The sequence below is a fragment of the Pelmatolapia mariae genome, linkage group LG7 (genome assembly GCF_036321145.2).
Source record: "Pelmatolapia mariae isolate MD_Pm_ZW linkage group LG7, Pm_UMD_F_2, whole genome shotgun sequence".
NCBI lineage: Eukaryota > Metazoa > Chordata > Actinopteri > Cichliformes > Cichlidae > Pelmatolapia > Pelmatolapia mariae.
This window is the reverse complement of record NC_086233.1, coordinates 18,376,872-18,396,476: the sequence shown is the minus strand read 5'-3', so window position 1 is coordinate 18,396,476 and position 19,605 is coordinate 18,376,872. Positions and strand designations below refer to the sequence as shown.

Below are 19,605 nucleotides of genomic sequence, written 5' to 3'. Positions count from 1 at the left end.
GGGTCACCACAGCAGGGAGCTGTTCATGTTTGATTTGACAACTTCACACTGGCCTTGCCCTTCCTAACTCAACCCCAAAGGGCTGGAATCAAACCAGCAACCTTTTGCTAGTCAAGTGAATGTGTTAGCCATTACAAGGTGTCACTATATTTCAAAGTAAGACATTTGACCATCACTTGTACATAAAGACATTTTTATTCAGCCTGATATAGGTTACACATGGAAAACAAACAAAAAAAAAAAAAACAAAAAAAAAAACAAAAAAAAACCAAAACAAACTAAGAGATCTACTTCCCTTTGTGGAGCTAATGGTGACACTTAAAATCAGCTTCGGCGCTCACTTGACAGCTTCCAACATCAGCTGCCGCAGGCTTTGAGGAATAAGCATAATCACATGCTACTACTGACCTGAGGATTTTTTCCTGTCTTGAGAGAGAAAAAAAAAAAAAAAAAAAAAAAAAAAAAAAAAAAGGTCCACCCTCAGCACTCATTTTCTCACTATCTGATATGGAATGTTGTGTTGGGAAAAGTGGGGAGAAGGAAATTTTAAAAAGGGTCTCCGCAACTGCAGAAAGGACCTGAAACTTTCTGAAAAAATAAAAAATAAAAATTACAAATCCCAGAATTCTGTTCCCAGGCTGCTACTATGCAAGAGGCATTAACAAAACACCTCGGTCCAAAGTGTGTTCAACAACAAAAGAATAACTCAAACCCACTGCTATGCCACTTAAAGGTTGATATGAACAGAAACCATAACTTATAGCTTGTTAGTTCAGAAGGTTCATTAAATTTACACTGTTTATAGATCAGCTTTGGAGTCTAATATCATTATTATGAGGACTGGCAGAGACAAAGCAAAACCCAATGAGGGAAAAAGACAGGGAAGGTCATTCATGATACTTAACTAGTGTTAGTCTTATTTTAACTTGTAAATTTAACAAAGTGCAAATTCATATTTATACTACATCATAACCAATTTTAGAAACTCTTCATTCTCTAGTCTATAACAATGAAAAATGGTTGACTCCACATCACCCCCAACAAAGCCATAATCAACCCACCCACCCCACCAGCTATAGTATCCATCAGAATATTTTTTTTTTAAAGGAAAAAAAAAGAAAAAAAAAAAGAAAGAAAAGGAATCACTAAGTACATGCTGCAATGACGCCCATCAATCTGTTTGGAACTTGAGCAAAGGCTCCTGTAATTGGCCCCTTGAAGCTCTTGCAACACACCGTTACTGTCAGCGTGAGTTTATAGTTAAAATATATATATATTAATCTATCATTAAATAGTATGCCTCTTACACAGTCTTGCATGCACTGAAGAGCATTTTTAGGCAAGCTGTACAAGGAGGAGAGGCGTGTGGACGGACTTGCTCAGGCTGTAGGCTCCGGGCCAGGTCCAGGCACTCTTGCCACCTGCAAATATTTTTTTTTTGTGTTTGTTTTTTTGCCCTTTACTCCTTTGCAACCACGTCAGTCCAGAAGATGGTTCTCCAGTGTCGTTTTTGTGTTTACTTTTTTTGCCATTTTTTGGTTGGGGGGAGGGAGGGGTTGAGTGAACATTTGTTTGCGTCTGTAAATGGGAATGTATCTGTGTGCACGTGTGTGGTCCTAAACTCAGTTTCACAAATGAACTTTGTAGATCACTGAACTTTTGTTCCAAGCTTTCGTTGTCTGTTCCTGGAAGGAAAAAAAGGAAAGAAAATTAGCAAACTCAAAATATTAGGAGACCCAGTCATATTTAAAGCACCAAACATTTCAGTGGATCAACGGTCTTGCTAAGCAGGGAGCTACGTGACATGAATATTTTTGTCTCAAGCTCTCAGCGCTACTGAAGCTGAACTTAGCTTTGAAAGTGCTGAACAACACTCTTTCACCAAATTTTCATTCAGTTAACGGCACAGTAAAAAGAAAACAGGAAGAGACCTCTAAATGTGTCACGTCTAATTAGCACCGGATTATTTCTGGCTTGCCCACATGTTAGCTGCTACCATCACCAAGTGTCTAAAATCTGAATAGCGGAAAACCTGTTTTAGTCAGGCCTCGATAGTCACAGAAGTAGAAAAGCGAGTGACATGCCATTACCACCACCACAGTATCTTACCGTGCCTCTGATCTGGTCACTGTGTACTCAAACCACAAGATGTTTGGGATCAGGCTTGTGTCTCGTACCAGGAAGTACTCTGATATTGGCCTGTGAATTGTTTAAAAGAAAGAAAAATATGAACATTAGACAATAGATACTAGACCATTTTCATGCAACTCAGGCAGAGGATGAGTTGCCCTCCCCTGTGACACATGAAGGAAGCAGAAAAATGAGAGAACTACTTACCATGCAGCTATTTTGGGGAATATTGGTGTCAGCACCTCTTGTGTAATAAAGAACCAGATTATGCCAATCGTACTACCGGCCACTCCACCGTAGAAAACCTGGCTCCAGGTGTGATACAACAAATAGACTCTGAAGAATGAGTGAGTGAGAAGGAGAAAAGAAGAAAAAAAAAAAAATCAAAATGCATTTCAAACCATTTCAAAGTGTTATCAGCTCAGCAAAAGTGATGCTGTTACAAAGGAAATCAAGTTGTTTGCAAAGTGTGAGCAGCCTGGTCAAATGTCATCTCTGAGTTTTACACCCACTACTGACATTCATGCTTCACAAGTTGAGACAGTTAACTTAAGTCCTTCATTTCATCAAATAATTGCCACCATCTTATTAAAAAAGGTCAATATCTCAATTATTTATAGAAAAGAGAACATAAAAAGCTTCTGCACTATAAGAATATACAAGTATATCGAGTGTTGCTTATGTAATTTCTGGCAGAAATGCCAATACAGAACCACCGAGCTCTGCGTCCCCCATCACATCGGTAATGGTTGCCAATTCAGGTCAAAACTTCCTTGACTTTAAAATCGACTTCTGTTGCAATAACGTATTTCTTCGCCCCCCCCCCCCAAAGATCACCTGCGAGGGAAGCAGCTTCACTCTGTAACACTACTGAACAGTCATGAATGGACTAAAGTCCTAAACATACTCAACAAATAAAGATGGCTCATGAAAGTGCAGACTTGAATGGGCATCTGTAAACAGAGTACAGGCATGTAGTCTAGTGTCACAAATGATCACATAACATGCTGGGAACCTCCCGAACCAGCAAAAATAAATAAAATAAATAACCTGCCTGTTTATCATAACAAGGGCCGAGAAAACAGTTAATAAGAAAAAGGGCAAGGATGTGGTGTACAGTGCATGCATAAGACCTATATAATGAGGGTCAACTTTAGTAAAGCAAGTACTAATATTACTGTTTGTTAGAGTACTCTTCTATCAACTTTAGATTTTAGGAATGATCTGGGATATGTGAAGAGGTTAGGGATTGGGCTTTACCTGCTGTATGACACTGATAAGGCTATGCCCAAGAGGATAATGGACAGTATGTGTCTCCACAGAAGGTCCACACATCGAGCATTGTTCGTCTGATGCATTCTGATGGGGAAAATAAATAAATAATTAATAATATACAGCAGTTTGGCACATTTTAAAGTTAAGGTGGAATAATTACTGATAACCCAAACCATTCTTGTAATGACCTCAAATAACCAAACTGAGCACCAGATGAAAACTAGAAATAAAATGCTTGTTTGAGATGCACACAATACACATTGCATGTTTGCATTAGTCCTACTGCTGGACTAAATTTACTTGGTCAAGTAGCTGCAGCAATTTGAATAATTTCACAACTATGTTTCTACCATTAAACTTCCCCAAACAACAACAAAATAACTCACCTTAAATAAAGGAAAAGAAAGAAGTAAACAACAAAGAACCAGATAAGCTGGGAATGACTGGAGGGCATCCCATACTCTGTGTGCACGGTTGTGTGAGCCCCTGCAGAGAGACAACAGAATCTTATAAACATTAATTTACAATATCGGTTTTATCTAATATCTTAATGTAAAACACTCTGGTCAGGACAGGCACCAAAGTTTACAAGTCCACTCTTAAATGCATCTCATTATTTAACTTCAACTACACAGTCCAGCTTTTCACTATTGGTATGAAATGCTCTAAAAGCCACAAGTAAATGCTTACATGTACTTTGAGCATGTGAATAATCTATTTATGATTAAAAATGCAGTATGTCTAGTTTTCGCTAGGATGATCCCCCCCTTAAAACACTCATAGCAGTATGTATATAACACAGATTTGTTATTTTTGCATGTTATTCATTTAGACTATAGTATATCTAAAGAAAACAAAGTTGCAGTTTTTGATTCCAGGTTAGGTTATGATTTTATTTACATATATTTCTTAAGAAAACTAAAGTATTTCTCCACAGTAACTCCAGCTTTACAACAGTTCGGCTATGACAGTCAAAACCCAAAAATTATTCAGTTTTTTTAATCATGCATAAAGAAAACAATTTAATGCCCTTGTCCAAAAACCTGGAAGAAGGGGGAAAAAAAACAAAAACAAAGCCATTATTATCAGCCAATAAAACTTTTGTCCCCTTCAATGAAGTATTCATCAACCAAAAGTATAATACCATGTGTCTAACAATGTGTCTGTCCCACTCTTAAACAGATGGAGCATTGGCACAGGATTTCTGGGTCAATGGCATATGATCCCCTGGGTGCTGTGGGGTGGGGTCTTTTAGTGAGCTTTTTCCAGTTATTCCAGCAAATGATGATGATAGGATTCTGGGACATTTGGAGGCTGGATATAGACCTTTGGCCTATTATTATGTTCCTGAGGAGTTTTTGTCAAGTAGTGAGGTTAGGACAAAATAAAAGATGGGTGTAGCCACTGGGCCACATCTATTATGTAGCCTCAAACTGAGTACTTTCACCAAGAGGATAAGGCAAGAGTGGCATGTTAGGTGGACTGCAACTACAAACTAAAGAGAACCGCCATCAGCCCAATATTCTCCATTTAATGAGGTGACCAGTGGTTTTTGTGTTGTGGCTGATCAGCGTATCCAGTGCAGGCACTGTTTTGGGTTTAGTAAAAGAATAAAACTACTCATGAAGCTGAAGTGGATATCGGCATTTTCTACAGGTACTTCTATTTAGCTCTGATTCAATATTTGACAAAACAAAAAAATTTTGGAGGAAAAAAAAAAATAGATGCTATAAGCAAATTTTTATATTAAATTGGGGCTCTCAAATCATCTTGATGCCATCATCACACAGTTCGGAGATAAAGAGATAATAGCAAGATAAATTTGTAGTCTCAGGTTTCAGTGCTGTGCGCCTGAATAGATATTGTGGTTGATAGCAGAAGATGAACTCTAGCTACCGTTACGTTTTTGTAATGCTTGCTCAACCCAACCTGCTATACATAAACAAAAAAAACAAAAAAACAAAAAAAAAAAAACATTGTTCCTTCACCCACCTGCACATGGGCGCGGCTCTCTGAGAATGTGCTTCAGCAGCCAGTTCACTCCTTCATTCAGGAGAAGCCCTCCAAAGAAGGAAATCTAGTTTTATGAAAAAAAAAAAGGCAATGCATGAGTGTTTGCATACTTCTGCCCTGTCTGACACTGCTGATCAAGTTCCTGTGAGACAATTGACAGTTTCACAGGCGGACTTTTAAACATTGTGCCCTTTCTAAAACCACAACTTTGTCAAGTACATGTGCAGGACTCACCGTGTGCAGTTCCCGTTTAAACACTATGAGTGTAACAAAGCCCACAAGAATTGCTATAGGGATGAGGCTGATGTAGGCCAGCAAGTGTCCCGTCAGATCATCTAAAACACATTAACAGATTACAGATATTAAATGGCACATAAACAGTAGAAGTCACTGGTGGGAGTGACAAGTTGTGTCTCTCAGTGAACCCGGATGACCAAGACACTGTGGCTACAAGAAGGAAGCTGGTGTGGTTAAGTAGCTAAGCCATATGTAAACTAACATAGCACATTATTGGGTGCAATTCAAACATATACGTGCAATGAGATTCAGTCACACTCATCAGTATCAGGCCATGGGACTAGCTAGTATGTTAGCTACAATGCTGGCTACAATGCTTTAAGAGAAGTACCAATTACTTCTACTGTAGTCATACTTTTTTTTCCTATTTTTTAAATGCTTGAGTTTGGTCAAATAACCGTTACAGTACACGGCGCATTAGCAGAGAGCGGAAAGAAAATACCGAAGACGATATAAAGACAGCTAGCAGGCTAACTAGCCTTCATTGTGGACATTGTGACAAACTGCGCATGCGACGCTGTCTCACAATTTTGCAGTCCGGGTTACATTTCCCGCTGTGTTGCTGGTTCAACAGCAGCTCACAATTTGGCAGCAACACCGACGGCCGTGTTCATTCAGCAGCAACAAAACACGCACCGCCCGAAAAATTACACAACAGCCGGTGTCTACAGAGCTTCAGCAGACACATAAAGACGCTAAGTGTACGTACCCTCGGGGAACTCTACGTGTGTCAAAGATATGGACCGCCATCGAGGTGGTGCCGAGCACTGCTCTTCCAACGCCATCTTACCCGGACACAACCGGGCAGTCCCACAGTGAAACGCCCAGACACGTGTCCAGCCAATGGAGAGCGGAGCTCAGCATTTAAACGTCCCCTGACAGTGGAAGCGACGACCAATCCCAGCTGCAATCTGCAGACGAGCTATTTTGTCCATAGAGAAGAATTATTGAATGAACAAAAAAAAAACAAAAAACGGGCAGCCTACATTAAAATAGCAAAAATGCACTCATTCAAAAACATGTATGATCTACAATTGTCTTCATTAATTTAAGGCATGAACCCAGACTATTGCTTACCCCTTGGATAATTGACCTAATTTGCATCTGAGATTTTTTTGTGTGTTAAAATATGAATTAATTTGAGCCAAATTGTCAAATGTCAAAACATAATTTAGTACTCTTAAGCTAACCTTTACAAAGGCCAAGGTATAAATTATCCTTACAGGAGACTTAATAAACTGTGACTAATACTGTATAGATCCATTGTAAGCCACTTAAAAAGTGGAACTGTCGTTCAAAACTAATAATAGGGATACACTGATTTTAAGATAAACACAAATGCAAGTGGTCTGTGGATTTGTTTGTTTTTTAATATGTACTTGTGTTATTTTACTTGTTTTATTTGGAATATATGTTACCTACTTCACCTTGTGTCCAAGAAGCAGATTATTTGTTTTGAAATATTTGTACATTTAGCCTTCACACAACACACAAATGTCATCTTAATTGCTAATAGGTGAATGGCAGGGCCAATATGGGGGTATCAGTGCATTTTGAATTAATTTCATTACTGATTAAGCTTAATTTTAGCCTTTTCACTATCCTACACTTTACTGGCCCGCCATCATTTCTGAACAATGTTCAAAGCCAGAAGGATTTATTTGAGAATAATAATTAAACAACTAAACATGGGGGTAGCTTTCAGGTCCAAAAAAGTGAAGCCAATGCTGATTTACTTTTGCCTGTATTCTATTTCATGACCACAAGGGGCAAATCGCTGTGGTTGCAAAAAGACTTTAGTCCTACTAAAGTCTGTGGCAAAACTGCCTTCAGCTCTAACCCCTGTAAACACTTTCCTGATGATTTTATGGGCTCAGTCATTCCTTTTGTGTCATATTTGTGTCCATTTTGCAAAATTTTATCATTCTAAATGTCAGGAAGCCAGAAGCTCAGTGACTTATGCCTTGGAATTAACCAGCTGTTAGCTAATGAAGTGTGCGGCTGTCTTTACAAACCAGTCAGTGGTGCCAAGGTGCTGGGTAATGCTACTCCAGCACATAGGTTCCCACATTAACCATAGATGACCAGTCTCTTTCAGGTTATACGTGTGCAATATACAATAATGCCATACTTGCAGGGGAGTGCTCATGCCAAGGTTATTATAGTTAAATAAAGCTGAACTGAAAATGAAAACTAGATGTGAAAAACATTTTCCTTAACTAAAATAAAAACTAGATTTTCAAGAAAAGCTAAAAGTCACTGAAACAATTTTGCAAACAAACTAAAATAAAAAATACTAATACAGAGGGAAAATTTGTTATCATAATTGAGCTGATGAGGCTTTGATAGACATGTTTATTGAAATTTTGGATGTCTAAAAGTCAACTGCTTTCAAAAAAGTTCTGTTTTTTTATTGCAAGGATACTTCTACTGAGAATTCTAAATCTTGCATCTGTCATATGCGCTCTATACAAAAAGGGACTAAAACTAACACTGAAACTAATAAAAACAAAAGTAAAACTAAACATTGTCAAGCAATAAAAAGTAAAAATGAAAACTAAACTGAATTAAAAACAAAAATACAAAACAAAATATAAACTAATTAGTAATCCAAAACTATAAAACTCTGGCACAACCTCCTTTGTGTTTATTCTTTATAATATCTATGGTTAAATACTATAACTTGGAGCTATACAGTTTGGGTTTTTTTTTAGTTTTAGGTATTTTGTACACCTTATTTATATTAAAGAGATTATCTAAAATAATCAGAACACCTGTATATTATACCGCAATTTGCCAGTCAGTTTAACATAATTTAAATAAACTAAATTGCTTATAAAGTTCACAGACAAACAACAATACTTCTCTAAAAGAGCTTTAACAATTAGTGATCATTATAACCTTTGTCTGGCTGTTGTATTAGCCAAATGTATTTACAAACTCAGCTTGGTGTACCTCACCCATCCACAGGCTTAACTCTCATTTTATAGGGGAGGACGACGACAAATATTACACAGAGGTTAATATCAAGAGCAAGATCATGGCTTATCTCTTAAAATTAGATGATTAGAATATTATAATTTTATTTTAAATTGGTTGCATGAGTTCATATTGGAAACAGCCTTAACTTTGAATACAACCTTTCAGGTTGTAAGACAAACCTGATCATAAATGCAGTGTAAGGAATTTTTGATTCCCATTTAAGTCTTTTTTTTTTCCAAAAATTAAAATGTCTTTCTTTTGGGATAAAAAGTAACAAGTTATCCAGACTTGTTATACAAAGTTATTGTAAGATTTGTGCTCCTCTACTGTCTTACAATTGAATCACTACAGAGCTCTTACCTCTTGTGTGTCTCCGTCTCTTTCTTATTATTTTAAATAGTTTAAAAGGAGCAGCAAATGATGAAACAAAAACATTTTTGACTTTAAACTATGCCTGTATCCACCTGAGCAGTGCTATAATTGAGCTAAATGTTAGTAGAGTTCTAATTTTGTGGTAGGTGCTAGTGTGTTAGCATGCTAGCTAATAATCGCTGCACGTGAGGCTGATAAAAAAAAAATAACATCAGTCTTGAAGGTTTTTAAAGGGTGGTAGCACCACTGACGCATATATCATCTTTTGACAAAATAAAGATAAAGAACTGTACATTTTAAATTCAAGACTTTTATAGGGGACAGTTACGTGATGACAATAATCACCTGAACAATTGGGAATACTGATGATATTTGCCCTCTTTTGATGCTACTACTACTACTAATATTAATAATAATAATAATAATTTAAAATTCCTGACCAATATTTTCGTCACATTAGATTTTTTTCCTTTTATTATCTACTATGATCATGTACTTCCTTAAAAACCTTTAAATAAAATTAAGCCAGTGTTTTTTGATATACCTATCCTAACAATATTCTTTTAAAACTCTCAATTAGAATGTTTGACTTTTGTGATGTAAAATAAATAACTCAATATCATTTAACAAAAAATAACATTTAATATGGAAAATTAAAATCAGATCAGAGTGTCTGCTGTTGATTAACAATAGAAAAGACAAAAGGCATGAGTAGGACACTTGAAACACAGCAGTGACTTTCAAAACAAAACCAATCTTTCTCTACAGTTTGGCCACCTGAAATTCTTGCATCAAATATATGTTAAGAAGAAGACTCCATGCATAATTTTTTTTAAATTAGAAATTCCTAAATATTGGTAATCTGGGATCTTTAAAACTTACAGCTAAAGGCTAAGCCTGGGTCTACAAGTAGCATTATACACTGATGTATTCTCTGAGAAAAAGCAGACCAATCTATGGACACAAGACTAAACAGAAGCATTTTTCCATAACAGCATTTACCTGCATGACACATAATGGTATAAAAATGACTAGAACAGTTAAAAGGGGAGAATTTGAACAAGATGGACACATAAACAAAACCTAGATAGCAGACTAACAATGATCATATGTATAGTGATCTGGGAAAGATAATTTCTCTACTGTACAACATTTATGTTCTTTATTATCAATAATATGTCAGTTTTTTGATGCAACAAATAAATCAACAGCTATTAAAAAAAGGGTTATTGGACATTCTTGGATTTTTCTGCTAAAGTGCAAAATGCTCATCTGTCACAATGAGGAACCAAATGATTTTCTGTAAAAGCTCAATTTACAGTTTTGGTTCATGTTAGACAGAAACACCAAATAACCCTGCAAATACTGAATCAAAATAAAAGAAAATAAAAGCTCTTAATTTAAGAGACTTTGATTTGGATTATCACTGCCACAAGAAATACACTTGTATGGACTCATAAGATAAACCACTGACACTAAAACGCCCCAAAGTATTCAGAGAGATTTTTTTTCCTCCTCTCAGACAACTGTGCTTCTCTGTAAATAAATAATCTTTTCTTTTTTTTTTAAATTCAATTTCATGAAGACGATTTACTTTGTATATATCTGCGTATCAGAAATGCGATTGTGCAGTAGTGGTGTAATCGATGCGAGAATTGCGGAATAAATGCCATTCAATAACAAGTTCACAGTACTTTGGATAGCAAAGCAGACTCAGACGTTATCATCAGTGCACTTATGTGGATGACAGTCCAGCTGTACAATGCCCTGTTCTTCATTACAGATCTTTATAACATCAGAAATATCCTTGCTAAGAATACTAAATGGCAATGTTTCATTTAGAGGTTGTGTCACTGTTTACATATATTTTTTCTAAGCAAGATCTCCACAGGTGTTCACCTTCTTACACAAAAAAACAAAACAAAACACAGCGCTCTTTTATCACTGAAGGTACAGAAAAAGTACAGATGTAAACAAAAACATAAATGATTCAGTAGGTGTGCTGTTAAGGTGTGATAGTGAGTGAGTGAGCGAACATGCACAGTGCTCGGGCCCCAACACTGGCTCACCTACTTTAAAGCCATTTTTAATGTTAACCAGTGAAACTGCCACGGAAAGACTCTACTGTTCATGTCGTGTGAACAACACAGCGCTATTGGTACCATTAGTAACACATACTTTCCCTGCTAGGACAAGTGAGTAGTATCCACTTTGTTAAAGGCTTATTTGGTACAACTTGCGACTGGACACTTTTAGACCCAAATGTTTTTAAGCAATTAAACTGGGAGAATGTCTCAAATTCAGACTTTAGAATTAGCAAATACAAATCAAGAGAACTCAAGTCTTACATTGTTTATTGTCTTTAGCATCTTCTAAACTGTTGTGTTTTATGTAATAGTTTTCAGACAGGTATTTCACATCTCACACTCTTTTACTTGTGGTTGGAGTGTTGTTTTGGGGGGGGGTTTTGGTGCCATTTAAATCTGAATATTTGCGTTGTAATTTATAGAAAGTCAACCTTCATAATCCCTTAGAACATGCTTCTTCAAACACTCATGCTTACTGCAACTGTGAACACTGGTGTCAAACATGAGTAACATGCCAGAACCCTACACAATTTCAAACGTCTTTTTGCATTCAACAGACTTTCTTGGTTTCACCACATTTTAAGCTCGATTAACCCAAAGTGGAGAAAATAAATAAAGACATTAAAGAGGATTTAAGGACAAGTGTGGAGACAAACCCATCCCATTTTGCATTAAACAGCAGCACTAATAATCAGTTGGCCAAAGTGCTCAAGAACTCTCAGGAAATCTCATCATTTTAAACACATAATCTTACTTAATTTAATATAAAACACAAAATGCTGATTCCCACACCATGATTCCCCCTAATTCCAGAGGTGATGAAGAGTTCTCTGAAAGCGCTCAATCCATGTGGAGTAAAAGTGTAGCGGGCACAGTTTTCATGGGTTGGTAATGCTTCCCGTCAGGCCTGTTTTCAAGAACTCACCCAACAAGGCAGAGACAAGTCCTTGCACGTCTGTCATTACATGACTGCAGTCTGTATTCTCGATGACTACACAGCAGCAACATAAAAGAGATGGGATCGTTACACTCCCTCCTTAGTACAAGGACCAATGACTTTGTAGAACTAGTGAAAGTATGTCCTACTGAAGCCGTCATGTTTAATGAAACACGGATGAATAAATGAATAATGCTGGTTCTCAGTGTATCACAGGAGGATGATTCTTTCCAGTCTTAATACCGACACACTGTTCAGCTGTGACTTCTTGCTGTTCCCAACTCGTCAGCCTCTTTGCTGTTGGCTGGTACAAGGCCCAGTGAAGCTCTTTGTTACCCTACTCCTCCTAGTTGGTCCCTGAAGAGCCCTCTTGGTCTCTGGGCAGGGCACCGTTGATCTCAAAAAGGCTATCGATTCCCAGATACCCAAGTAAAATATCACTTCGGCGGTGAGAAAGGTTCAGGATGTCTTCGGCCAAACACTGTGAAGAGGTGAAGCGGACCTTGTCGTGGTCAAACATATCCTTAAGGTACTGCACGATTTGTTGCTGCAGGTGAAAGGAGAGAAAACAAAATGAAAAAATGGTATGATAATGTGTGTAAGCATGTTAAGCCACATGAAGCCAACTTCATGTGGCTTAGTAGGTTAGCTCTGAGCCACATGAATGCAAGTTCCCCCATCATTGTTACTGCAGCTACTACTATTTTGACTGTAAAGGCTCTTGCATGTAATGATGTCTGTGGCTCAGGAGCTGCTACTTAAATCTAAAAAATATTGAAATTAGGTTTGGCACAAACTGTATATAAATGATGGAGATGTGCTCTACCAAAGCAGCAGGCAAAGAACCTTTAGAGTTGCATTAAAGGAAATGTAGGTTTAAAGGTTTCACTCTGACTCTTCTTTTCTTCCAACACTGCACTTCTATAAAGTTTTATAACCCGATTAAAGAAAGTATCTTGCAGCATCTTGCATCCTCTGCTGTACATCGCACTATACAATTGTATAAATTATACATTTAGTGTCATGTGCTGTAAGAATTGTAGAGTTGTACATTAAGCTAGTGGTTTTCCCGCACAGAGGATAGTGTCTGCTTGCACTGAAATATTTTTAAACCATATACTCTGTATGGCCTCACCTTAAAAATTGTACACACTTCACTCAGGTGCTGCCGGGGTCCTAAAAAGCCAAAAGCTAAAACTGGGCTTACATGCTCAGATATGGCATAGAAGTGGGAGATAAATCCATCAGGAACCTGGAGAGAGCAGAAGAACAAGCTATCAGAATAAACAATTTTTTTTAGGTTTAAATAAAGCCATTAAAAAGTATTAATTTCTAAAACTAGTATAAACTCACCATAAGAAGACGCCTTTTGGCTTTTAGGACAGACCAGCAAGCAGTTGCCAAAGCCTGCCAGAAAATTAAAAACTATTATTAGAGAAACCATTATAAGCGTGTTGGTGGAATATGGAGTAAGTGTCTGTGCTGATGCATGTGCATAATATTAACCGTTTCTTTAAAGCTGTCAGAGAGCCAGCGATTCCTGAGCACAGCCACCACAGAGGAAGGAGGACTCTCCAGGTCTTCGAATGCATCCATCAGGATGAAGTCCAACACTATGTCGAAAAAGTTCATACAAACCACCTGCAATGTTCAGGAAATGTGGACCATGAGGAATGGTGAAAGCATTATTTATTTATTTATTTTTAGCAGCAGTAATGTTTTGAACTGCTGTGGCATCAGGCATACCTGACTTGGAACACATAAAGGACTAGATAGTGTTGTGCAACTGTTGTACAAGAAAAAAAAACTTATGTATTTTTTTCTTATCTACTGTGGTGACATGGAGGTTTGTAAGAGTGGGCTCCTGGTCGGTCTGTTTCAGATATACACACACCCAAGCATGTGTGAACATGTCCTGTGGATAGTTAGAAGCTATACCACTGATGAACAGCTGGTGGCAGCAATGTGCAACATATTAAAATTATGTACATCTGACTCAAAGAGCTCAAAGAGCTGAGCACACTGTCAAGTGTGTTGGTCATGCGTTGGTTATATCTGTCACTGAGAAACTAAAAAAATAAAGCAATCGGTCCCTTTAAATATTTTCACTAAAAAAACAAAAAGCAACAAACAAACAAAAAAATACAAATGTTAACTAATGATTGCAATGAATAGCTACTGATTGTATTCACTTGTCACATTCATGCTTACTGTAAACACACATACACTATCACATTGATGTGATGACTTGAATAACAGCATGATTACTCACTCCTCGACCCTCCAGCTCCATCTTAGTGATGGGCCATGTTTCCTCTCTCTGAGTGTACAGCAGCATGTCTTCATAGCTTTCTAGAAAAGCTTTGGGGCTCTGAGATGAAGCAAAAGATCAAATGAGATCAATTAAAATAAATAATTACAGCTCTTTAAAACTGTCCAAAAGGACATTCATAACTGAGGATCCAGTGAGGAGTATTTTACCTTGTTCGCCTTTATCATTAAACCCACAATCATTTGCTTTCCGGTCTCCATGAAAAACGTACGATGAGTTTCATCTAACAACAGGATCTGGAAAAGAAAAGCATCACTGGTTTAATTTCTGTAGTATTTTGGTTTTAAACATGTATATACATATGAAGTGTGGGTTTGCTGAAACCAACCTGGAATGCTTGTCTCACACAGTGAAGCTTGGCAAGGAAGTCTTGGTCACTATAACATTCAAGTAGTTCAGTCCTGGTAAACACAGAAAATTTTATTTAAGTCAACAAAGGCTCATGCTTCTCTTGGCTGCTGTGTATTGGAGTATAAGATGTTTTGTTTTTTAGCACCCCTATTACCTTTTGTTAAAATGTGCATTTTCACATCCAAAAAGTAACAACAGCATTAATTTGGAGTCTAAAAGAAAATTCACTTTTTGCTCAGTTTTGATCTCCACCAGTTTAACTGCTAAAGGCTTTTTGATGTTTGACAATTAAACTGCATTTCTCAGTAGTTTTAGTTGAAAGTCTATGAGGGACCACAGATACAACAGACAGTGACTCATATGGCATTATCTACAGTAATATATACTATTTTTAGAAAAGTATTTGTCAGTGCATCTTTAAGTGTACAAATAAAAATGCTTCACATAACAGTTACCTCAGGGTCCTATAGGCCACTTTGTCTTCATGGACCAGAGACAGGGCTTCTTCATAAAGGGCTGCTGGCTGATAGACCTCCCCTAGAGACATGGGATCTAACAGCTGCACATAAACACAAATACCTCAGTGCCCAGCCTGTGTGTGTGTGTGTGTGTGTGTGTGTGTGTGTGTGTGTGTGTGTGTGTGTGTGTGTGTGTGTGTGTACACAGATGAATACACGAGTGAGGGGGAGGTTTTTTGAAGGGTCTGGAGTGTACTGTGTTTTCTGACGGTCGGTCTTTAGAGGGCAGGGGAAAGAAGCTCACCTCAGCAGCCGAAAAGAAGGAGTCATCAGAAGTGACAGTAGTAGCATCGTCTTCTTGCAGTCTATGGAAACTTTCCACTTGAGGCAAGATTAGCGTTCCTTCACTTTCTGCCAAAGGAACAACACAAGCTAACTGCCAGAGCCAGACAGGAAGCACACATGTATAGCTCTAAGCAGTGACAGAGGCCAAGAGCCAACAGTCGAAATGTATGATCTTTGATTAATAATATTTATATTGTCTGATAGGGTCACACAGAAATTCTTACCAAAGTCTGCCAGCACATTGTCTGCTGGGATACTGCTCCCAAAATCCTCCTGTAGGTGATACGCTCTGTGCAGTAGTGTCTCTAACTTCTCAGCAAACACTTTATTTCGGGCTTCACCCTGTAAAATAAAAATAATAAAGATACCACTTTAATATTATATAATAGATAACCCAAGAATTAGTTTATTTAGTTAAATTAAACTGGCACTGGGCTCTAATTCAGGAGACAGACTAAGCAAAATTGATCAGCTTTTCTGGAACTGCATCACATTTTATAGTTAAATTTAATCATTTTATTTATTTATTAAAAAAAAAAAGAGTCTTGCAACAGTTTATGAATGTTCTATAATTAGGCAGTTGTTTAATGCACTGATGTGTTGCAACAACATCACCTAAAGTATTTGATTATTTCTGCCTTTTGATGGATAAAAATGCTTTATAGGATTAACAGGAAATCTCAGCTTTAATGTTCCCCAGTGTAACCATTTATATTCTGACCTCAGCCTTCACTGAAAGATGACAGCTCTCCTGCAGCTATAGCAGACATGATTTACTGAGTTACTTTTCATAGTGAGAGTTCAGTCACAGTCCCACTGTGCAAGTGGACTCCAATGCATATCTGGTTTGGGAAACTACAAAGCTTATGATAGTTGATAAACTGAAGCCAACGATAGCTTCAGGTGGTTTGGAGTCACTCCCATCTTAGACCCACAGAGTGATTTGAGTGATCTTCAGTGGAAAATATGTTGAGGTTCAGTCTTTGAATTTCAGACATTGTATCTTTCAAAATGTTGCTTGACATCATTTAATGACTAGCAATCCCACCACACACTGGTAATAACAGTTTAATAGTTACCGTGGTAACGTCTCCACATGTTGCTCCCTGCAGAGCCAGGCTGTTGTTGCTGGATGTTGAGTGGGGTTGATGGCGAATATTCAGTGCCTGTTCCCACTTTCGCAGAGCCTCATCAAACAGCTCCATGCCTAACAGGAAGCGAAAAATTAGATTCAAATCCCAACGTTGTCTGCAGTTTTGCACCGTCTTGAATGTAGCACACAACAGTTCAATTCACACATGGATTCAATCAGATTTTACATAGACTAAAACCTGTTGTATGTCGGTCCAATTCATTGAAAGATTTTATTACTCACATAAAGTTCCCCAGTTAATTAAAAGAGAAATTAAAGGCTGCAGTGCATGTGCAAAAACAGTTTTAAGCACATTACTCTTGAGTTGAAAAATAATGGTACTGCACTACAAGTACCAGTGGCACAGAGCTACAGGAACTGGCATTTTTGCATCAAATTGATACGGATTAATATTGGTTGCAATGTAATTATAGATAGCTTGTGCTCTAATGTCAGCATGAAATAGTAAAAAGACCAAAAAAGGTGGCTTTACGCTGTTTTTATATTAAACAATAAAAACAACAACAAACAAAAAAACAAAACATGAGTTTTAGTGAATACTTACCCATTAAATAGAGATTCTCTGCATTAGCGTCCTCTACCGCCCCTGACTCTTCCACCACAGGCTCTGCCTCCCAAGGTGTGGATGGATTGGCAGACTGATTTGGAGAGCTTGGGACTCGCATCTAAGCCAGAAATGAGCATGCAAACACATATACACCCAAAGATGGTGAACAAAAAAACAAGTCAAAGATAAAGCAAACATGACAAAAAAAGTATGAAACTTACAGATGCCAGGCTGTGTGATGAACTTGAGTGTTTACTGGGAGCCAGGGAGGAAATTCCACTCATCGTATCATTGCTTCGAGTGCTGGGACTCATCATCTGTCGACCAGTAAATGGGGCTGTCCCAAAGGAAAAACATTTCCTCATTGAATGTTTCACAGCAACCACTGCTGAAAGACACTAAACAGCGTCCCCCTCCCCCAAAAAAGAAATATAATATTCTGTCTTCACACCTCTCTTTAATGATGAGGGCCGTCCTGTCTTCATGAGCGACTCTGGTATTCCCACTGTCTTCTGGCCATCCTTTTCTTGTGTTCCCTGCTTCCTCTTTCTTCCTCGCCTTTTTAAATGATGAGCAGTGAGAGCTAGAGCTACACTGCCCAGTGCTGTGGCAAACAGCACCTTCTTCAGGCTCGGTGTAAGCCTCAGCTGGGAAAATATGGACTGAAAGCAGAAGAAGCAGTGAGAATACGACCAAACATAGTGTACACTCTGTGTGTGCATTTGTATAAAGGGGTTTACCTGCCCAAATGTGGAATAGAGAAAGACGGGTATCTCTGCTACAGTCATGGCCAAAGCCTGAGCGATGGACATCCCTTCTCCTCGTCTCATTGACATCTCAGGAATTATAATGCCTTCAGGCCACAGCAAAAATTAAGTTTCCCCTCTGGTCTGAGATCAGCCAGCTCAGGACCTGCTGATGAACCATCCGTAATCAACCACTCTCTCATCCAGCGGCTAACTGCAGTCTTGTTGTTCTACAACAGATAGGACACAAGGTTTGTACCTAAGTGTAGGTGCTTCTAACTGCACGGCCATTATAATACCAGCTATTAGTAGAAACTATTTTCACTGTACCACTCTCCAGACACAGACTTAACTTGTACAGGTTTATGGTTTGACCTGGAAGGAGAGCAGACTGACACTCTGCCAGCTACTACTTAACCAGTCTGGAGTGTCTGGTATGCAAATAGGCAACAAGCACGCCATTCAACATAGTGTACGAGACAAAGCCTCACAAAAGATAGTAGTTGTAGCTTCAACATGAGAAACTGGTTGACTTTCTACGTCTCTGAAGCAAACTAGTGTACATAAAGCACAACTATGTTCCATGCAGACTTAAGTTATTGAAAACAAGGCTGCTAGTTGAAAGAACTTTGACAATATGTTAAAGCGAAAGCTAGCTGTTAGCCAGTCCAGGAAGCAGAAGACAGTAATTTCCCCTGATACAAATTATTTTAGAGCTTTCCCCATAAATTCAGCAGCAGGGTTTATGTCTTTCTTTAAAGCTCAAGTCAAGGACAGCCAAATATTAGCACTAGCAAAGATGAAACTATCTTTTTAGATGAGCATATGCTAACGTTAGCTAGCTTATTCGGCTAGCCTTATCTGTCAGTCTGCATCATAGCATCACCAGGTCAAGCTGGCTTCAGAGCAAAGTCTGTGAGCTGACACCTCACACACTTCAAGGCGGCTTTGTGTGCAGCTTCCCCAGAGGCGCAACTAATAACATAATCCCTGCGTAGGTACATACCGTGATCATCCGAGGCGTCAAGGAAGGACATCCCCGTGTCACAGTCAGTGAAAGTCGCACGGTGGATTCTTTTTTTTCCCAAGGCCCTACGTAGTTAACGCAAGAATACCGACGCGGACACGGGCCAGTCGGGTGAGGTGTGAAGACAGTTACCTATTTCTTGACCAATCAGATAAAAGGGTAGGCGGGTCAAAAAATTTTCTAATCCAATCAGATATTAGTTCTTGAAATATCGTCACTCTATCCTGATCAAACAGAAGGGAAATGCTGCTAGAAAGTTCAAGGCGGTGTATATACTTGATAATTAAAAATAATGCTAAAGTGACATAAATGGGTTACGTTTATTGAATAATTATATTCTTAATTATATGCTTAAGGCCATAACATTGGAGTCAGACTACCAGAATAGCATAACGAGAAAAAAGTCTTGAGACGGCGTAGTTTAACCATCTGAAATAATATTTATAAATTACTTTCCTCCTATTGTGGGAAAGAGAATTTACGAGGGGTACTGGAACGCCGCATGGACGGCTACTTTAAAGTAACCAAAAGTATTGAGAAGACTGTTTCCGGT

General features: G+C 38.1%; 2 protein-coding genes across 3 annotated transcripts; both read right to left on the bottom strand.

Moving 5' to 3' along the window:
• Positions 1-192: 192 nt before the first annotated feature.
• dolpp1 (dolichyldiphosphatase 1) lies at positions 193-6,524 on the bottom strand. The gene is made up of 8 exons (XM_063480599.1): positions 6,425-6,524; positions 5,653-5,753; positions 5,398-5,482; positions 3,792-3,891; positions 3,391-3,489; positions 2,338-2,466; positions 2,110-2,199; positions 193-1,685 (listed from the first exon to the last, which is right to left on the bottom strand). Exons 1-8 carry the CDS (start codon positions 6,498-6,500, stop codon positions 1,649-1,651), a joined length of 717 nt encoding a protein of 238 aa, XP_063336669.1. The 5' UTR covers positions 6,501-6,524; the 3' UTR covers positions 193-1,648.
• Positions 6,525-9,688: 3,164 nt separating this feature from the next.
• Positions 9,689-19,139, bottom strand: miga2 (mitoguardin 2). Of its 2 annotated transcripts, none has more exons than XM_063478217.1 (16): positions 19,032-19,139; positions 18,020-18,255; positions 17,731-17,941; positions 17,501-17,616; positions 17,277-17,397; positions 16,659-16,786; positions 15,804-15,921; positions 15,539-15,645; positions 15,232-15,335; positions 14,754-14,826; positions 14,575-14,661; positions 14,366-14,464; positions 13,600-13,734; positions 13,447-13,500; positions 13,229-13,345; positions 9,689-12,640 (listed from the first exon to the last, which is right to left on the bottom strand). In XM_063478217.1, exons 2-16 carry the CDS (start codon positions 18,113-18,115, stop codon positions 12,440-12,442), a joined length of 1,767 nt encoding a protein of 588 aa, XP_063334287.1. In that variant the 5' UTR covers positions 18,116-18,255; positions 19,032-19,139; the 3' UTR covers positions 9,689-12,439. The 2 variants fall into 2 exon arrangements, with proteins under 2 accessions (XP_063334287.1, XP_063334289.1); XM_063478219.1 differs by having other exon boundaries at positions 18,020-18,191; positions 19,032-19,132.
• Positions 19,140-19,605: the final 466 nt, after the last annotated feature.

What these genes read in the sequence shown, in the direction of transcription:
- dolpp1 (XM_063480599.1), bottom strand. Translation starts at nt 6,500, where the DNA reads ATGGCGTTGGAAGAGCAGTGCTCGGCACCACCTCGATGGCGGTCCATA. An exon ending in ACACGTAGAGTTCCCCGAGG is followed by an intron (nt 5,754 to 6,424) that starts GTACGTACACTT and finishes AATGTGTTTTAG; the next exon opens with ATGATCTGACGGGACACTTG. An exon ending in TTTCTTTTCCTTTATTTAAG is followed by an intron (nt 3,490 to 3,791) that starts GTGAGTTATTTT and finishes TTTCCCCATCAG; the next exon opens with AATGCATCAGACGAACAATG.
- miga2 (XM_063478217.1), bottom strand. Translation starts at nt 18,115, where the DNA reads ATGTCAATGAGACGAGGAGAAGGGATGTCCATCGCTCAGGCTTTGGCC. An exon ending in CCTTCTTTTCGGCTGCTGAG is followed by an intron (nt 15,336 to 15,538) that starts GTGAGCTTCTTT and finishes GTTTATGTGCAG; the next exon opens with CTGTTAGATCCCATGTCTCT. An exon ending in CCAAAAGGCGTCTTCTTATG is followed by an intron (nt 13,346 to 13,446) that starts GTGAGTTTATAC and finishes TGCTCTCTCCAG; the next exon opens with GTTCCTGATGGATTTATCTC.